At 43.9% G+C, this 20,487-nt stretch overlaps 1 protein-coding gene across 3 annotated transcripts in view; it reads right to left on the minus strand.

Annotated features, from left to right (window-relative positions):
* The window catches only part of sema6bb (sema domain, transmembrane domain (TM), and cytoplasmic domain, (semaphorin) 6Bb), a 173,712-nt gene that overhangs the window by 61,582 nt on the left and 91,643 nt on the right, over positions 1–20,487 (minus strand). For all 3 annotated transcript variants that reach the window (XM_083767714.1, XM_083767713.1, XM_083767715.1), the window contains exons 6-9: positions 15,297–15,398; positions 6,141–6,231; positions 5,336–5,455; positions 3,273–3,361 (exon numbers count right to left, since the gene is read on the minus strand). In XM_083767714.1, coding sequence (XP_083623840.1) covers positions 3,273–3,361; positions 5,336–5,455; positions 6,141–6,231; positions 15,297–15,398 — 402 coding nt within the window. The remainder of the gene's footprint in view (positions 1–3,272; positions 3,362–5,335; positions 5,456–6,140; positions 6,232–15,296; positions 15,399–20,487) is intronic.

The following is a 20,487-nucleotide window of genomic DNA, read 5'->3' on the forward strand; positions in this document are numbered from 1 at the left end:
CCTGTAAACATGCCTTGCATGCGCACATCTCCAGTGAATTGCTCATTTATTAGATTAAAAAAAAAACGTTTTCTTAATTTTTTTCAAGAGGATGCAGCCCTCGTTCTGATACGGGCAGAAAGTAGAGTTTTAGGGTGCCATTTTGAAGATGCGTTTTACAATGGGGTAATACATAAATTGCCCTCGCTCTGCGCACAATCGTATTATGAAAGGGATATCGCCCGTGTTGAACGCACACACATATGGCATACGGAGTTCCTGAATATTTTAGCATTGTGGGAGTGTCCATATGTTAATTATTTTTGCTTTGCGCAATTTGCTATTAAGCCCCTTGACCTAAAAACACTCAGCGCATAACGATTAGACGTGGGTCTGACCACCTCATAAACACAAAAAGCACTGTTTGATTTTACACTTGAGCGGCTCTGGGAGGCTGCTGGAGTGTTGCCATGTCTGTTTATTATAAGCGGCTTCTTTTTCTGTAAAGTTGCTTGTAAATATTGGTAGTTGTAGCCTACTAGTTGTGGTTGATTTTCTTGTTTCTAAAGTGGTTATTTGGGCTTTTCTCCTAATGTTGTTTAAACCAGTGATCCTCACACAGCACATTCCCATGTCAAGGATCCCCAGATGAATGCATTTGCCCAACTAAGGACGGCTAATCCAAAAATTTAATTAAAATTTTCCAAGATTACTTTTGAAAATAGCAGATCTATACCAGCTCACAATGCATCACATTCATTCATTAAAACTATGAACTCTGACTGCAGGGGGATATATATAATGATCATTATAACAATGTGCAAGAACATATTTAAAAAGAAGGAAGAACTTTATATTTGTGGACAATCAAAATATGTTTTTTTATTTTAATGTGGTGTCATTAGAATTAATCTGGATATGGCAGACTCACTATCTAGAAAATAAAAACATGGCACTTCATTTAAAATAGGTTACAGACCCCTGTTATATGCGCTTATTTTTATAGACATATTTACTTGTTTCTATGAGACATGGCAACAGCCTCTTTTTGCGTCTTTTTTTTGTAAAATGTTGAGATTAGAAACGGCCATAATTCTTTCATTTCTCAACCTTAAAAATAAATAAAAACATCTCCATAATCCGTGGGAACTTTGCTTTCATATGCTGTATCACACCCGATTCAAGTCTTCTTCAATAAAATGCTAAGAGCGAAGACCATATACCATCGGGGCCACAGGCACAGCATTAAGCAGCAGCATTCAACTCATTCCTTCATCATGACTTGAATGAAATAAAATATAATAAACGTTATTTTACTGGTGTTTTTCAATAGAAACAAATTATTTTGAGGCATAAAGGTGACAGCATGCAGTGCAATAGGAATAATTAACCCAAATGTGACCAAGTCATGTCATGTCTTCTATGGCGCCAGCCTGAAGAAATGTAATACCAGTGATGGGCAAGCTACTTGGAAAATGTAGTAAGCTACACTACCAGTTACTCTCTATTAAATATAGCTCAACTACAACGAAGCTATCCCCAGATAATTGTAGCAAGCTACACTATAAGCTACATGGCAAAAGTAGCTACATGGACACTACTTTAAAAAAAAATATTTTTTATCAACTTAATGATCAAGTTTCCACCGAACAAATAGCCTATAGGCAGGCAAAAATGCTGAGTTTGATTGTTTATTAAAAAACAAACAGGAAACAAGCCCTCTGTCTGGCTTTTGGTGTCAACTTTTTCACATTTACTTGTATTAATGTACCTTGCGGTGTCAGGAGCCGGCTGATTCATGTGTTCAGTGTTGGGAAAGTTCTTTTTTTTATTAACTATAGTTCAGTTCACAGTTAAAATGTTTTAAAGGAACTAATTCAGTTCATAATTCAACATTTTGAACAAAAGTTCATGGTTCCAAAAAATGAACGATTTTAGTTATTTTTAGTTATTTTTTTTTAAATTATTATTATTGCCACAGCCTAGCCATTTGCACACCAGCTGAGAGACATAATTTAGACTAGAGAATGCTAGTCTCTCAAGACAGACTGTTGCCTCGATAGGCACTGTTTTACCGAATATTTGAGGATGGGATACTCAGATTGAGAGAATGCTGACAGGCACTTAAATGAGATGTTAATGTCCTGTAGGTAGACTTAGAAATAAAACTAGTGTTGACTAATCAATACAAGTGGCTCTTATTTTGATGGGGCAGTTTCTGCACAAGAAGTCCGTTTGACTTCGTAACGTAAACAAGACGTAAACAAGCTACGATGAATGAGCTGTCAAAGTACTATAGTCGCTAAACCACGTTAGCGATCACATTTTTCAATATGAAAACTTTCACTTAGACAATAATGTAGGTTACACACGCTGGAATAAAAAAAAAAAAACCCACAAAACTTTATTTAACAGTCAATTTGTAACGTATAGCTTTTGTTGAAAGCTACGTCACTACTTGGGTCTAAAAATAGCTACACTACAAAAAACGCTACTTGGTTCAAAAGGAGTGAAGCTACCATCAAGCTACTGATAAATGTAGTTAAGCTATGTAGCTACTGCCCAACACTGTGTAATACCACGATCCCCAAAGTGCGCATTCCGTATGTGACATCAGCTGACTGGTAAAGAGAAAAGTACGGACATGTTGATTGGGTACGTCTCAAACACTCCTTAAACACACCCATGACTAATTCAAGGCCGTTTTGCGCAATCCACGGGGTGTCGAAAGCGCTTCTTAACATGCCCAAAATTGCAATATGACATACCACACGCCCCCAGCTCATAAAACTGTAATATGATTAGTAATATTATTTGAACTGCTTAATGGAGCCCTTAGAGTTTTAGGGCTGTATTTTTGCGTGTCTTAAGTACCAGGTCTTATTCCCTAACTTGAGTAAACTAAAGACCTGTAGGTGTGATCAATGCCATTTGGCTATTCTGAGTGGCCAAAGAGCATTGATCACGCCTCCAGGTCTTTAGTTTACTCAAGTTAGGTAATAAGACCTGGTACTTAAGACACGCAAAATACAGCCCTAAGTTTTATTAGGATCCCCATTAGCTGGTGCATAGCAGCAGCTGATCTTCCTGGGGTCCACACAGAACATAAGAACATGGCATTCGACATGAATGACATTACAGGACAAAGTAAACGTATAAAATGCACATGGCCGCTTGGGAACCGCTGAGGTACAGTACCTACGGTACAAAGAGAAGTGTAAAGTACATTGTTTAATATCCCCCTGCATGTGTTTTGAGCTCAGCTCACCGTGATCCCCCCCTGTGTACCGTACCTTCTCCAGATAGTTGAACTCCATGGCCATCTCTCTGAAGAAGAAGTAAATGTGAGCTCCCCACTCCACAGCGCTAACAAAATATGGCTCTACATGGACAGACAGAAGAGGGGGGGGGGTCGGGGTTTAAAGAGTGAGGAAGGCAGAGCAAGAGAGGTGCATGAAATATAGATGGGAGCATGAGAAGGGGAGTCAATATCGCACGGTGTGTCTAGTCTTCAGTACATTGGCCAAAACATCATTCATATCCAAGGCAGAACACGGGCAGCAGGGAAGACAGTGTTGTGGGACAAAAAAAGCAAATCAAAGGCTGTGTCTAATTTCATTTCTCGGTGAAACATGATTTCATAACACACAATAATCGTCTTAACACGCCTTTATATTTTGGGGACTTGATTGTCGCCTAAGTACTCCACACCTGGGACTGGCTGCTATAGCCTCTGCTTGGTATTGAGAGAATTATTGTGGTTTGCTTGTTACCACCTCTGCCAAGGTGGTGATGTTTTTGTTCCTGCTGCCTTGTCTTTCTGTCAAGGGTGTTAGCAGGATATCTGAAGGATTTACACAAAGGTTTGTGTTGAAGGTTGGTTGTGAGCAAAGGAAGAACTGATCGACCTTTCACACAGATTTGCTATAAAAAATGCACATAACTTTTGAACAGATTAACATTCCACGACAATTCTTTGAAAAGGTTTTTTTTTTTTATCATGGGCCCAAGGTGGAACGAATGAACTGGTCACACAGCTTCCTTCATGTCGAGTGTTTGCACCCCATGTTTTGTACCACATATGTAGGCTAATGCATCATACAGTCTGTGCCCTACTCGTCCTCAACTAAATTTTCGATTTGTGTTTTTATTTCCATGGCAGTGTAATATGTGGACGAGACGAGAGCAGACAGGAACTAGAAAAAGTGCCCTTCTGGGCACAGGTCTCCACCAGAATAGGAATGTAGGACATTGCAGCTTGCCTTCATCTGGTGGTTGGATAAAAGGGCAACAAAAGTAAATAAAAACACTTTTCGGCCAGTTATAGCGCCACCTTGAGGCTGAGTTGAAATTGTTCATGTGGCATTTCGTCCTCGGCCTAGTGGGAATGTGGGTGCACAATTTCACGGAAATCACGCGATGTGTTCATGATTTGCAGCATTTTGTTTGAAACTGAGCACTCCTGTGAACTTTGGAAGCCAATCTTAACCAATCAGGATGGAGTCTGAGAAATCTGAAAGACCGGTTTCGTTGAATGGCTCTAGAGAGACTGTGTACCAATTTGCGTGATGTTTGGACAAAATCTGTAGGTGTACTGTGCAAAAACTTGTTTTGCACAAAGCGGCCTCCTGGTGGCGCTATAACAGTCCGTTCTGGAAAGTTTGGGGCAGAGGTTCATCGTTGGCATCCAGGGAGTGTGTGTGGAAAATTTGGCATCGACCGGGTTAACGGTGGCCGAGATTAGCTGCTTACGGACGGACGGACACACACACACACACACGGACGGACGGACGGACACACGGACGGACACACGGACGGACGGAGTGCAAAACATACTCTCCCCCCATGCCTTCGGCCTGGTGGAGACAATTAAGCTCGACTGACTGTTCTAGCGGCCATGACCTGAGCAGCCTGTCAACCTGCCTGGACTGGAGTCAGCTGGCTCTGCTCTGACTGCCACACACCCACACACACACACACACACACACACACACACACACACACACACACACACACACACACACACACACACACACACACACACACACACGTCCATTCTGACGCTAAGTGATGTGCACATAAATTCAACCCAGCGCCCTCCAGACAGCAATGATAACAACCAGAACACAAAAAGCATGATAAGTCATTCTAATGTGAGCGTGCACATGAAAGGCAACAGAACACATATTCACATAACACATAATGCAAGTGCATGTACAGTACGCACGCACGCACACGCACGCACGCACGCACACGCATGCACGCATGCATGACGCACGCATGCACACCCACACACACACATACACACACACACACACACACACACACACGGGGGCGGGCGGGCGGGCGGGGGTACCTCTGAACCACTTGGAGTCGTGTTTGACAGTGCGTAGGGCGAGGCTGTCCCCAAGGCTGCGGTAGATTACTGCATCAATGGCCAGGAAGTCTGTCACCGTAGCTGTGAACAGGTTCCCCTCTGACACACGGGCACGCACACGCACGCACACACACACACACACACACACACACACACACACACACACACACACACACACACACACACACACACACACACACACACACACACACACACACTTATGTATAATGTAAAATAATAATGTAAATAATAATGTAAATAATGTAAAAGCAGCATTCTATTATATCTAACCGTAACAACAAACTGAAGTGGATGATGCTCTATTATGACAGTGCTGTTTGGTAAATACACTAAAGACACTGCTGACCAGTCAAAAATCTAATTGTAGTGGATAATTACAGCTGCCCAAAAGAAATAGCATTTGTACTGTTGGATAATGGGATGGTAGGCAAACAATTATGACAGCCTATTGTTTGAGCCACATAACCGTGGATAATTTGATTAGAGTGAAGTGTTGCTATCCAGTGAAGTGAACAGAGCCAATGTACGATGTTGGCGGTGTAATTTTCTATTCAATTTTGTAACCGGACAATGTAAGAAATATGGCTCTAATTGAAATTTGAATGTTAAAAGCATTATAGTAGGTTTTAGTTCAGTCAGGAACATTCACCTAATAAATTGATTTAAGCATTTATTACAAGCAGCATGCTAAATCAGGGAATGCTATGCAACCACACACACGCGTGCACGTGTGCGACTGCATGCGTGCGTGCGTGTGTCTTACCTGCAAACAGAGCCACATTGGCATGTTTGGGGTCATAGGGGCACCTTGCCATCCCACTGACTGTGTCTCCAACCATCTCCAGTGTGTCTCCCTAATACCAAACACAAACATACACACAGGTAAATAAATACACACATACCCACGCACGCACACACGCACACACACCAATCAATGAACCTAAACAATATGAATGTGTTTACAAGTAACCAGAGGATGGCAATTAAAGAGTGTTATCCTAAGTGCAGAATAATGATTCACTGATGACAATTATAAACTAACAGCAACACCAGTCACATTCACGCAGACATAAATGATGAAAACCAACAAGGACAGGTTCATACACCTACAGAAAATATGTCCTACACATGGATTCACACCAGTGGTGGAAAAATACTCTGGTTACAACTAAAAGTCCGTAATACACTATTGGTATCAACATGTACTTAAAGTACCAAAAGTACAAAGTACTCATTATGCAGAATGTCCCATTTCAGAAGTTTTCAAATGTACTGTATAAACATCTTTTGAAAAGGGCAGATCTCAGAAAAAAGAAAAAGAAAAAAAAAGGAACTGAAAATGGCAGATCTACAATTTACAATTTAGGCATTTAGCAGACGCTCTTAATCCAGAGCGACTTACATTAAGCAAGAACAAAAAAGCATGGGAATACATCACATAAAAAACATTTTTACATGAAACATGCGTAAGCTAAGAACGTAACAGTGGAATATCTATATAATGAAACTATACATATAGTTTATACATATAAACTATACATATATAGTATATATATACTATGCTATACATATGTACTATGTGTACTAATGTGTTGCAATACGAAGCATTGTGAGCTTGTAGATCGGGTATAGATCGGGTATATTTTCAAATGGTCGAAATGTATGTAGGGCTGAAGTGGTTAAATAATGTATGTTTTCTAATAATAATCAAAATCTACAAAGAAACCAGTAATGTAAAGTGTTCAAATAATGGTACCTCCCAGTCCTGTTAGAGTAGTTCAGGAGGAACGGATTGTGTGGCCCTGGTTTTTCCCTACTTATCGAGGGTAGCTACTGGGACGTAAGTCGGGACTTGATCACTCCCGGCTGGGTCACCTGAGTGAGGGGTATGATGTTACGAGACCCGAAACCTCGATGACCTTGGGATACATCACTGAGGATACGTCCCAGGTGCATCCATTTATGTATGTATTTTGTTATAGTTCTTCTATTTATAGTGACTCATAGGAATAGACTAAGTGACAACCAGGAATAGTTTGGTGACCACCGGAGAGACGGGTGGCAGCCGGAAATTAGACGGCACCCGGGAGCAGTATGGGTTAGCGCCCCAGCCTGTGTCTTCCGTGAGGAAGAAGCCCAACAAACCCACGGTGAGGCCTTTAGGAGGGCCATGCAAGCCATGCAAGCCCCCCCCCCCCCCCCCCCCCACCAGCTCTCTCTCTCTTTCTCTCTCTCTCTCTCTCTCTCTCTCATTAGCAGGCAACAGTGCAGCACTATCCCTCTCTCTGTTTCTGGCACAACAGCGCCCCTACTGGTACTCATTATACTGGTGCTCATTAACCAACACATACGGTAGGTGAACACATAGGTGGACACATAGGTGGACACACGGACACGGACATTGCTGTTCCTTGGAGTAGTTGCACCACTCAAAAAATACCTCAAGATTGTACTTAAGTATAGTACTTGAGTGTATGTATTTTACATCACTGATTCACACATACAGTACAGTAGTATGTTTATGTGTACTGTGTCTCTCTCTCTCTCCCATTCACCTCAAAAGTGGACATGGGCAAAGCCTAGCTCAACTCTCACAGCATCGTTGTCAACGCCCACTGTAGATTTTTTTTTTTTTTACTGTATTACCTGTCATTAAAAAATACAAAAAAACGTGTCTATAAATAAAACAGTATGCTAACTAGTCCCTGGAGATGAAGACAGCCATAACATCAGGTTTAGACAGGTGCGTTCTCTCTCCACGGTTCTAGAGCGTCATTAATAGATGACAGCTAATGGGCCTGGTAGTGGTTGGTACTGTTTGAAATGTGAGAGACTGAAAATAACACTTATCTCAAAAGGCTTTGATAGTGCAACTGAATTCTCTCTCTCTCTCTCTCTGTCTCTCTCGCCCACGTGCACGCTTAATTCTCTCTTCTCTCTCCGCTCTCTCTCCCACTCGAGTGCCAACCATCATTAAATATTCCACTGAAATGATGTGAAATCGCAGGTGATTCATATTGATGTACACCCTTTCTGTTCCACAGGTTTGCAGTCATTAGTGTGTAGTTGAATGCTGCCACTGACGGGTGGTCAGGTTGAAGCGGGAGCTGTGTGTGGCTCTGGCATCCAAACCGTACAATACTCTTTGTCCAAATAGACCCAAATGGCCCAGTCCGTCTGGGTCCGATACACCAGCGGTTCTCAACCCATGTGGGCCGGGGCCCACTGGAGGATATTTGCAAGTGGGCCCTCAAATAATTGGCAAACACTATGATTTTTAATGAATGAAAAAGATATGTAATTCAGTCAGATAACTCATGAATAGAACAAATATTTATTATAGAATGAGAATACAAGTGTGCATATAATATTTTATCTTGGCGTTCGCTCCCTGCTCCCTGTCTAATTGTGCCGAGCAGGGAGCGAGCGAATGCTATTCATGAGTTATCTGACTGAATTACATATCTTTTTCATTCATTAAAAATCATAGTGTTTGACAAATAGATACAGTATACAATAACAACCCCCCCCATGGGGAACAGAAATAGCAGAGCCCGCCGGTGGTGCTGGGGTGGCGGTGGGAGCAAACAGCGCATAACAACAACCAGGAACGCATAACAGAAGGAACGCAGGAAGAATGCAGTCTTAGGAGAGCTTAAATACACCGCCCAATTGGTCAGCTGATTGCCACGCCAGCGTATGACTGTGGGTCATGCATAACACTGAATAACACCCCTTGAGTATTATCTGACTGAACTAAGGTGCTATTTACACGAGGACCATCTCCAGATAAAACGGCAAAGTCCCGTTGTGTTCTCTTTTCTTTTTACCCTTTACACGAGAACGCACACGTTATGCTATAATGTGCTATTATGCTATAATGACGCTAGGTGGCGATAACGGGCTGCCAAATAGACCAGTCACCCACGTACAAGAAGAAGAACCCCTTCACGCAAGCCTGCGCAACACGGCTCCGTCTTTTTGGCAAATCTAGAACTTCCTGTTTGAGAGCTAGCAAATTTAAGACATTCGGTTGCTTTCAGAATAAAAGTTTAGTTAATTAAATAATTATTACATTACATTATTAGTATTATTATTACAGTTATTGTAAAGACACACATTATGTTTCTGTGTAAAAATAAGTAATGAAATAACACAGAAACATAATGTGTGTCTTATAGCATCATTTAAATGCTTAATTTGTAGTTTTAATGGGCAAATAACTTTTTTTAAATACTCTTTAGGGTACTCTTATTTTGAAGAGATCGTCTTAAATTTGCTGGCTTAGATTTGCAAAAAAAAACAGTGCCGGGCAACACTGCTCTGAGCTGACAGGCGCAGCCCAGAGCATGCAGGCAAAGCGCGCCACGGGATGGTTATATATTTTATAATACATTAGGCTATATAAATGCTGCTGCCGTGGCTGCCGCCTATCACAAGGCTTTTTACATCATGGTTTTACATTCACCATCGCTGATGAGCAGCACTTTGTAGGCGAGGATAGGATTGCTATGTTAGTTCCACTGATCCAAGCCAGAACACAATCGACTGATTGATCATTAAAATAAATATGCTCTGGGGTTACCATGGCCTAGTGCATTGGTTCCCAACCTTTTTATACTGAAGTACCACCTAAGAAAATATTTGGCTCTCCTAGTACCACCATAATAACTGATGTTTAACTTTAAATACAGGAGCGTATATACCTGCCCTTTTTGTTCCATTCCTAAGCCAATAATGCTGCTGCTCTGACAAAACTCTGTCTAATCAACTCTGACTAATCAGCACAACTGATGATATTTATTTCGAATCTGTACTCAAATCTTCTATTTACGGCTAGGTACCAGTGGTTGGGAACCTCTGGCCTATAGTGGTTAAAATGGGGTTCGATTACCACTATCAAATACAGGCAGCATCTTAAAAATATATATAAAATACCGGTAAACATGCTCTGAAAATTCACATAGCCCACCCATCTGACCATGCCATGTTAAGTGGTCAGATGGGCAAAAGCTTTTGAGATTTTCAAGTGGGCCCTGAGGCCCCTGACCCAGAAAAGGCCACCACTGCAAAGTGCTCTCAGAGTTAAATCAACACTGAGGACTTTGCTTTGTACGGTGGAGGTTTTTAGGCGAGTTCTGGCAGCATCACCATAACTAACTGGGAAAGGAGTTTGGCGAGCTCGGTTTCAGAGACAGCATCAGAACTGCAGAACGTGCTGCTGTGGCTAATTGGTTGAATGAGGACAGCCACCACTTTGCAGGCTGAAGCAGTGATTGGTCCTTCTAAAGTATAAGTATAACTCAAGCTACTGTACAGTCTTCAACCAGACAGGTTTGGGATTCTTAACCAGAGGCAGAGCTGATGGAAGAATCAAACCAGAGAATCAAACTCCAGTACCCCCCCAGCCCCCCCCCCCCCCCCCCCCCACTCTCTCTCTCTCTCTCTCTCTCTCTCTCTCTCTCTCTCTCTCTCTCTCTCTCAATCTCCCCTGAGTGTCCTCTGCTTCTCAGCAGTAACACACCTGCGCTGGGAGTTCCAGACCCACAGGAACGCACCCCGGTTCTGGCGTGCCCCGCGTCCGAAACGGTAGAGAAATGACAGTTACTGTGCGGCGGTCTCTCTACTGTACCCTCTACTGTACTGTACTGTACTGTACTGTCACTGTACTGGAAACCCGAAAGCAACAACCATGTTGTTTTTGTGCTCATACCCACCCAGCCACCCAGCCAGCACATAGCTGGCTCCGTAAGGGAGTGGTTGCACCACTCAAAAAGAAAAAAAGCTGTTTTACGTGTCCACATTTTGAAAATGATGGATTACCTCAACAGACAAGATTTTGGACCCCACGGTGAGAAGCAAGCTGGATTATACTAGCTGTGTGGTCGTACAAAGCTAACCTCTAAAATCACTCTCAGATATGACGGGGGGGGGGGGGGGGGGGGGGGGGGCAAACGTTTTATAACATATGCCAACATTCAGGATGCTCTGAAAGAAATGTCTGATTATATTAATCCTGAATCTAAACAAAGTTGAATGGGTTGCTCCGCATGCGCTCGGGTTTCTTGTGGTGCGAGGACCTTATACCGTTCTCAGCGTCGGACGATCGCAATCAGCAAAACAAGGAACTGTTTTCACATTTTTCCATGTCATAAAAGCAGACAAAACATGTTTCGTGCTTCCGGCATACAGTGTTTAAGTAGATCGTTGCTGATTGGTTAACCAATCTAACCACAGGAGACGAGGCGAGATCATTATGCAAAACTATTTAGAAACTTGAGGTGGCTTTTCTGTGCAGAAACAGAACACTACACTGTAATATAATTGAATTCTGAGAGTATACAAATGTGTACCCTTACTGGGTCCATATGGTTACATTTTGAGTTAATTCCGAGTAAATACATTTTACTGTGCAGAATTATAGAGACTGAAGTAGTACATTCAATTTCTGGGCTATGAGAAGGCCTCTGTGTGTTTGTGGTTGCGATGGCTAGATTGATAGATTAATCAGGTGACACTGATTGCTGGTACCAGTCTGAATGACAGCATAAAACTCTAATTTAGTTCCTGAATAATCCATCCTCCCTTTCTGCACAAGAACTACCAGGCTGCAACTGCTGCTAGTCTCAGTATTTGACAATTGAACTGAACTCAATGAGTGGAGATGTAAAAGTTAAGGAGATGGCTTAGTTGAAAGTTTTTTATGAGCAGCGACAACATTACATGTGCAATAGCCCAAATGCAGTCTCGGGTGAGAACTCTACCACAGAACATTTTCTCAAATGTGGTTTATTGGCTTTGCAGATTTATCTGTCACAAACGCATCATGGGGCGAGCACTCTTTCTCGAAGTCGGAGAGTGACTTACTGGCAGATTCTTACTGACTTGATCAGGGACATTGCCGCACACAAGACAAGAAGAAGACAGATGTAAAAGAAAAAGGTGGGGACCCTGTTTTTCTTTGTGCTGCTGCCTGTCACTGCCTGCGCAGCGCTGTGCATACTAACAAATTGGATTCAGGCTAATTTCTCTATCACTGTGGCAATGAATCATGTTCATTCCGTTACTGTTTTTGGCAATGAAATTGCTATTTTGGCTGCTGTTGAAGATTTTAAGTCGTGACAGGCAGAATTAGGATAGGTATGGTATTGGTTTACACGACTGGCTGGGTGGCAATATGTCTGTTCTACTGTACAGTATGTATTTATGTCTGTTCTACTGTACAGTATGTATTTATCTTGGTCAGTACACGCCCCATCTCTCTCTCTCGCACGCACGCACGCACACACGCACGCACGCACGCACGCACGCACACACACACACACACACACACACACACGCACACACACACACACACACACGAACACAATTGAAAGCTAATGACATTAATCAATCATCATTTCCTGTTTTCTTTTTAAAATGATAGCAGGGCTCTGAGTCTGTAATGAGTGAAGCCTGTCTTGTTGTTGTTGATGTCATACTTTACTTTGTGTGATTGATGAGAACGTACTAAAAAACATTAGAATAATAATAGAAGCCGAGGGGCCCATGGTTTCCAAAATGCATCCTTGAGGAGAGACGACAAGGCACTTGCAAGTTTTGGTCCGATCAACCTCGACTGAGAAAGCACTCAATCCTCAAAGTACCGTAATACGCCACTTACCAATAGAGGGTATGCACATGCATAAAGTGAGTGGCAAATTGAGTGGCAAAGTGAGTTTAATGTTGTTTAATGCAATTTGAATGTATTGGCTGTTGAGGCCAGAAAGTAGTTTTTGCCACTCAGTAGGTGTTCCTGCATAACTTCCGGGTATGATGATGATGTACCTGTCGGTACTCACCGACAGGGGGTGTGATCGGACAAGATGGCGCCACACTATGGCGACATGGTTCTACTCTTGTTTGTTTTTTTGTTTGTTTGTTTGTTTGTTTTTGGAACCCAGCGTTGGTCTCGTTCAGTACGACAGGACTGAACTCCTTCACGTTCGGGCACACATGCCCATTTTTCTGCCCGACCTGCAACCGGACTACCAGCTACTAATGAGCATTTGCGCCTGTCGTAGACATACGCAGAGCAAGTTCAGTCAGGGAACCTCAGTCAGCGCGCCGGCCGTTAATTGGGCCACCGCAGCATCAGGCTCTCATCCACATGATTCACTCAGCCAATCACACGCTCACCCAATCTCTCATACCAGCTACTTTAACCGAAGGTTTTGCATTCATCCTCCTGCTTGCTTGCTTGCTTGCTTGCTGCTGCCTTTTTGTATACTGTGCGCTGCTGTATACAAAGTGCTCACCCACCTCCACCCCAGCTACCACCTGTCGTTTTGGATCTACTGTTTAGGTACGGGGGATTCAGAGTCCCTATGGTCGGGACTGATGCACTTGACCTGAGTACCTAAAAAGCAGATCCAATACATCGCCAAACCATAATAAATATATTGCATTGATTATCTTATATTCAATAAATATATATATTACAGATGACTGGCTAGTGGCTACTACCAGTTCCATCATCGTTCGAAGAAGTGGTGGAGGAGGGTCTTCTTCTTCTTTTTGAGCACGTCCTGCCACAACGCGTTCATTGCTGCGAAGTCTGTTGGAGGAAGGGACTTCAAGAAGAAGTACCCTGGCTACAAAGAGTGGGTGGAGGACCTGGCACAGGAGCTGGTCAATCCAGTGACTGATCCTCACACACGCTCCAGACCGGCCCGTCAGACCTCACGATCCACACCGGCTCCTTCTCCTTCCACTTCTTCTCCTGCTCCTTCGTCTGCGTCTGCGTCTCCTTCAGCAGGCAGATCTGAGCATGACCTTGTCCCCAAGCTCACTGAGAAGAGGAGGGGTTGCACAGTGTGCTTGGAGGAGAAGAGTGGCACTTTGGGCCGTGCAAGAAGTGTCACTTCCGGCTGTCTACAGTGTCAGGTGAATGTGTGCACAAAGTGCTTTGGCAAGCATATTCGCAGTTGTGAGTGACAGACACTGAACGGTACAAACTGTGACTCATAAAGACCTTGCCAGCTACTAACTGTTTGTGCTGCTTGTGAACTGTTTCCACGGAGGAATGTTCACACTTTTTTATTGAACAATGACAGGCACTTTATCTTTTTTTTATTGAACAATCTTTTAATATTTAATATTTTATTATTATTTGAAATAGTGCTGCTTGTGACAGTTTCCACAGACAAATGTTCACACTATTTGCTACATTTTGTGTTTTTTCAAAGTTTGCACAAATAAAAGTTGTTTATAAAAGCCTATGGTGTAAGATCTCAAATACTTTTTTACATTTAGTTCCTATCTGCTATAGAGGCTGATAAATTCATTTTTGGTAGACATTTTATTAGTTTTATGGCATTTTCAAAGTTTGTAGATTTTGTAATAAGACTTGGACCAAGATAACTAATTGTCTATGAAAGCCAAAGGTGTAAGCTATCAAATAGTGTTGGAATTGTGTTTCTATATGCTACAGAGGCTGAGAAATAAATGTTTTAGTAAACGTTGATACTTCTGTGAAAAATTCCAGAAAAAGTCAGGTTTTAGGGGTATTTTTCAAATCGGCCATAGGTTTTAAAGGCTTTTTCGGATTCGGCCTGAATGGGTTAAAAAAACTGGATGTAATTTCCTATGCTGCTGGTTTTTGTTTTTGTATTGTACTTGTCCTTCTTGTTTGTGTATCTATGGTTGTCTGTATATGTTGAGTATGAACCAAGACAAATTCCTATCAACTTGTTGACATGGCAAATAAATTATTGAATCTTGAATTGAATCTTGGATGTCACACGCATACCCTCTATAATGCTACACCAATTGCTATGCCTAATGCACTGTACCACTGGTTTGGCAGAGAAGTCGCCGGCACGCATGCCTGTGCGTGTGTGTATGTGCGTGTGCGTGTGCATTCACTGGCAACACTCACAGTATAGTTGGCACACAGTGGGTTGAAAGCGTTAGTCCCACAGATGAATAGGCCTCCTTCTTGTCTGCTGAGCAACACCTTCATGAAGTTACGGCACTCATCCTGGGAGACAGAGAGAGAGAGAGAGAGAGAGAGAGAGAGAGAGAGAGAGAGAGAGGCTTTAGGATGGATAACACCGAACAGACGGCAGGTGGACTGATGGAGGGATTTTCCTCAAAGAGACTGATTATACAGTACCAACTGCTTGGTGAAATGAGGCTTTTCAGATGCCTGATGTGTCACATTATCATACCATTAATGCTGTCAATCAATTGATATCCAGTCAGAACAAGTCTGAAGGACTTCCTACCTTTACTAACATTCTTGCATATGCTTGTGCACGCACTCTCGCACGCACACATACAGACACACACACACACCCACACACCCACGCACACAAGCACGTACATATTACCCACACACAACCAACAAGTGTGCGCGTGGCTGTCACCCGACCCACCGAAACACCATCCATGGCTGGCATACTGTACGTGGAGTTAGTAGTGATTGACAGGTGATAATCCAAAACCAGCCTTGGGATTCTAAAACAAGCAGTAGATTAGGAGCTAATTTCTCCAGAGTGTGCCTGCCAGCGACATCAAGCCAACAAAACATCTACATCTAGCAAAGTTTTGCAGCTACATTCATTCACTCACTCCTGTCTTCATTCATGTTGGAAATATATATGGTCTCTGTCGGGTTGAAACCTGCATGTCCACAACCTTTCAACATTAAAATTCCAATTCCCATTTAGACCTGAGAACAGATTCTACAAATGTCTTCTAAATCATGACAGTTTTCAGAAAAACCTGTGTTTCTATGTCAGTGGTTCTCAAACAATTTCTTGTCAAGGAGCCCCAGAATGATATGTAATTGGCTGCGTACCCCAATCCCAAAATGTGTTGTTCCAAAAAATAGCAGATCTACAACCTCGTAGATCCCTATGAGCTTGTAGATCTTCTATTTTTCAATAGCTAAAGTATAACATAATGCTTAAAACACCAAAAGGGGTTCCCGATCTGAATGGGATGAACACAAACAGTTGAAATATGGAGATAAGTCGTTTCCGCCCGAGCAGCAATGATGTATTTTTTGCATTGAACCACAACATGCCTATACTGAGGGGAACAAAAAGAGGTCTGGTACAGTTGTCACTCGAGTCAGTTTCTCTAAGACTAACAGGGTTAAATCAATGGCGAGGAGGAGCAGCCAGTCAAAATCAACACGGGAGGGAAGAGCGAAGACCAAGCATGATTTGATACCTATAAATAGCGGGGGTCTAATGGAGCCTTACAGTAGTAGTGGTCACACGGTTGACCACCTGTGTGAGCGTGTGGAGTGACAGTACAGCCCCGATGGACGGGAGCCAAAGCCCTCGCTTTACAAGAGCCACTAGTGGCCCCGCCAGGATGGCACCAGCTTAGTAGCTACGGACACACACACACACACACACACACACACACACACACACACACACACACACACACACACGTGGATCGGTGGGGGTCTACTTTCAGAACCCCTGCCTGCGCTGATGTCATTGGAAAGAAGAGAGGGAGAGGGGTGGGGTGGAAGAGGAGCAGAGTGCATGTTGGGAGCAGATCAGAGGGCCGGGGTGGGCGTATGAGAGAGGAGTGAGTGTTATTCCAGATGCTCTACCCCCCCCCCCCTTACCCCCCCCCTCCCCCCAGTGCCCCCACCACTCCACACCTTCCAACTCCACTCCCTACAGGGTTCTCAAATTTTTTGGCAGCCGTACGGGCAGGGGACTTTAGTGGATCGTGTGCGTGTGCGTGCATGTACGTGCGTCTGTGCATGTGAGTGTGTGTGTGTGTGTGTGTGTGTGTGTGTTTGTGTGCGTGTGTGTGTGTGTGTGTGTGTGTGTGTGTGTGTGGGCACCGGGTGGGGTGAGTGGGCAGAGAGTGAGGTGAGAATTCTTCACACTGCGGCAGAGTGAGATGACATATGAACAGTCTCCATTCAGTGAGCTGCATACTAAGTTGTGTGTGCGTGCGAGTATGCGTGCGTGCGTGCATGTGATGAGTGCCTACTGTATGTACTTGTCCCCTATGCCATACTGTAGTATGTCTATGGTTTCAATTGAGCGCAGTGCATTCAGTATTTATGTACTCTATGTGGTTATTTGCATGTATTTGCATGAATTAGAATGTAAGCCTTACGTGCGTACATGTTGTGTGCATGTGTGGGTGTGTGTGTGTGTGTGCGACGTGCGTGTGTGCATGTGTGTGTGCGTGTATGCGCGTGTGCGTGCGTGCGCATCATTGCATGTCACAGCACAGATGCATGTACATGTGCGAGACTCATCTCCATGCTGTTTGTCAGTGGGAGTGCAGGCTGTCAGTGGGTTGGTGGCTCAGCGGACCGCTGGGTTGGGGCTGTAATCACGACGCCGGATGAGGCACGGCTCCTAACAGCCCGGCTCGGCTGCCAGGCTCTCAGACAGGGCAGTAAATACTTAGAAGAGCCCCGCCATCACCCAGAATGCAGGCTCCTGGCAATGCCGTGACTATACAGGACAAAGAGAGGGATTGTTGCCGCTTGCATGCATCTGGTTGGTTCATCTGGCTCCGTCTGCTGTTGTTCTCGCCTTCTATTCATTTGCCATAATCCTGCACATTCAGCTTGTGCAGATGTATTTGTTTTATGGCGTCTTTCTCCGCCTGGGTACCTAAAAGTAAATGGGTCTATTTGTCTCTTGCAGACTCCTACTACAGTTCATTCTGGCAAAAAACACAATCCGTGACGTCCTTGTTTTGCTTAACAGATCACCCCTTTGAATGATACAATTACATAATATGTAACTGCGAATTTACAGTATAATAAATCCAATTACTGTATGTCCTGATTCTGCCTGTCTCTCTCCTCTCCCACTATCCTCCTCCCTTCGCTCCGCTCCCCTCACTCCCTGGGCATCTTCCAGACAAAACGCCACCTGTGCTGGCTGGCAAGAGTTCCCCAGACTCAGACGATTGCCACCCTCCGCCTCCTCTCTACACTTGCCGATGGTGGTGGTGGTGGCTGTGCAGCCCGGAGTTTAAATAATTAATTCACACAAGGCGCAGATGAAATTACACAAGCCCACCCCGTCTGCAATGTAAATATTTTTGAATTCTGTGAATGGATGGGAAAGAGAGACGTGGGGAGATCAAATGACAGAAAACTGTCTTTGCGGTATAGTTGGAGTGATAGCATCTTTGCGGATGTGATGTGCATATATGCAGTGTTATAGCGCTGATATTGCACATGCATTGATCAACGCGCTAAGGTTTCAGTTCCCAGCATTGGCCGGGTTAGGCAGTCTCTCTGTGTCTCTTGCTGTCTCACTCACTGTCAGACATTACAGTCACACACCAGCAAGAAAACTCATCACGCTGAGATCAGATGATTTCTTGTGGTGGCTAAGCAAGTGGCTGGCTGATTCGGGGTTTAAGGTGTTGTACCATTTTGAGAGGATGTCGGGCATGTCCATATTTGTGCTGGGCTGATAATGTTATCAGGCTTCCTGTCATAATCAGCCTGTCGTTGCCGGGGTTATTGTTGTGATCCATATATCCATCCATTCAATCAATCCATCCATCCATATTCTATACTGTGTGCACGCACGCACACGCACACACACACACACACACACACACACACACACACACACACACACACACACACACACACACACACACACACACACACACACACACACACACACACACACACACACACACCTATATGATGTGCAACAGAGCAGAGCAGGCAGCAGGTCTTGTGTCAGTCTCTGGCTCTCAGGCACATGTCTGTGGGGATATCTCTCTCTCCTCTCTCTGCCATCTCCTTCTATAGTCTCTCCTCTCTCTACATCTCCTTCTAGTTTGCACAGTACATTTCAACCTGAGAAAGTGCATCCCTTGCCTCATCGATTCCCAGCATGAATACCAGCAAATTACGTATTATGCACTTCCACACAAACTCACATAGGACAGCACACATTCAAGCATGTACACACGTGTGCGCACGCATGCACGCGCACACACACACAGACAGAGATAGAGAGAGAGAGAGAGAGAGAGAGAGAGAGAGAGAGAAAGACGGAGTGAGAAAGAGTCAGAGGCTAAACAATAATTTTTCTGTTGCTAACAACACATCTGCTCACAACAACCCACAGCAGTCCTATTGCATCTGCTCTCCATCTATTCCTCTAGAAGCTGACATGATATACATCTCTCCAGTGTCGGACCCAGGAAACCATGGCTCAGTTCTTGATCCAGAAATGAACCTTCAACTCCAACATGTTTTCTTCCAACAAAACACGACTGACCTCATTTTCCCTTTACATGGGGATTACTCTTTGATCTTTGGATCGTTTTGTCTTCACCCAAACAAACTTGGTTCATTATACTCTGTGAAATCCTTGTCGGTTCCTTTTTTGGAGCCAAGACAGGAATCCCCCCAGGTGAGAAAAATGATGATGGCCCCATAAAATATAATTAATTATCATCACGGCCTGCTTTAGTTATTTTCTTAGATGTACAGCCATCTATGCGCGCACGACCCGCGTGCGTGTGTGCGTGTTGGGGATTGGTGGAGGGTGGGTGGGTGTTCGTATTTAGCAAGCAGCTCCTGCAAATCTCTAAAGTTTCCATTCCATGCCTGGCTGGTCCCCTGATCAGAGACACCAGGGAGAAGGGAGCACGCTCTGCCAAGTGCTGCCATGAGCCCCCCCCCCCCCCCCCCCCCACACACACACACACACACACACACACACACACGTGCACACACTCACGTCTGTATAAACAAATGTATAATATGCAACGTGCACTTCCGTGCACATACACATACACACGTGTGCCAGGCGCACACTCAGATAATCCACACAGAGGGGCTAGCTTGCTTGGCTGGCCTTCTCCCTGGGCGATCTTGATTTGACTCTGATCTTTAACAGCAGGCCTGTCATTTCCAGGCAAGACTCTGACACTGAACTTGACTTAAAACAGAATCACTTTCCAGGACATGGTGTATGTGCCTGCGTGCGTGCGTGCGTGCATCCCTTTGGCAATAATAGTCGATCTACAAGCGCGTTGTGAGCTTGTAGATTATCATACTGCTGGGGGGGTAAGTGGTTAATAGTGCAGCGTTAGCA

The sequence above is a fragment of the Protomyctophum parallelum genome (genome assembly GCF_964188405.1).
Source record: "Protomyctophum parallelum genome assembly, chromosome: 6".
In the NCBI taxonomy this organism is placed as follows: domain Eukaryota; kingdom Metazoa; phylum Chordata; class Actinopteri; order Myctophiformes; family Myctophidae; genus Protomyctophum; species Protomyctophum parallelum.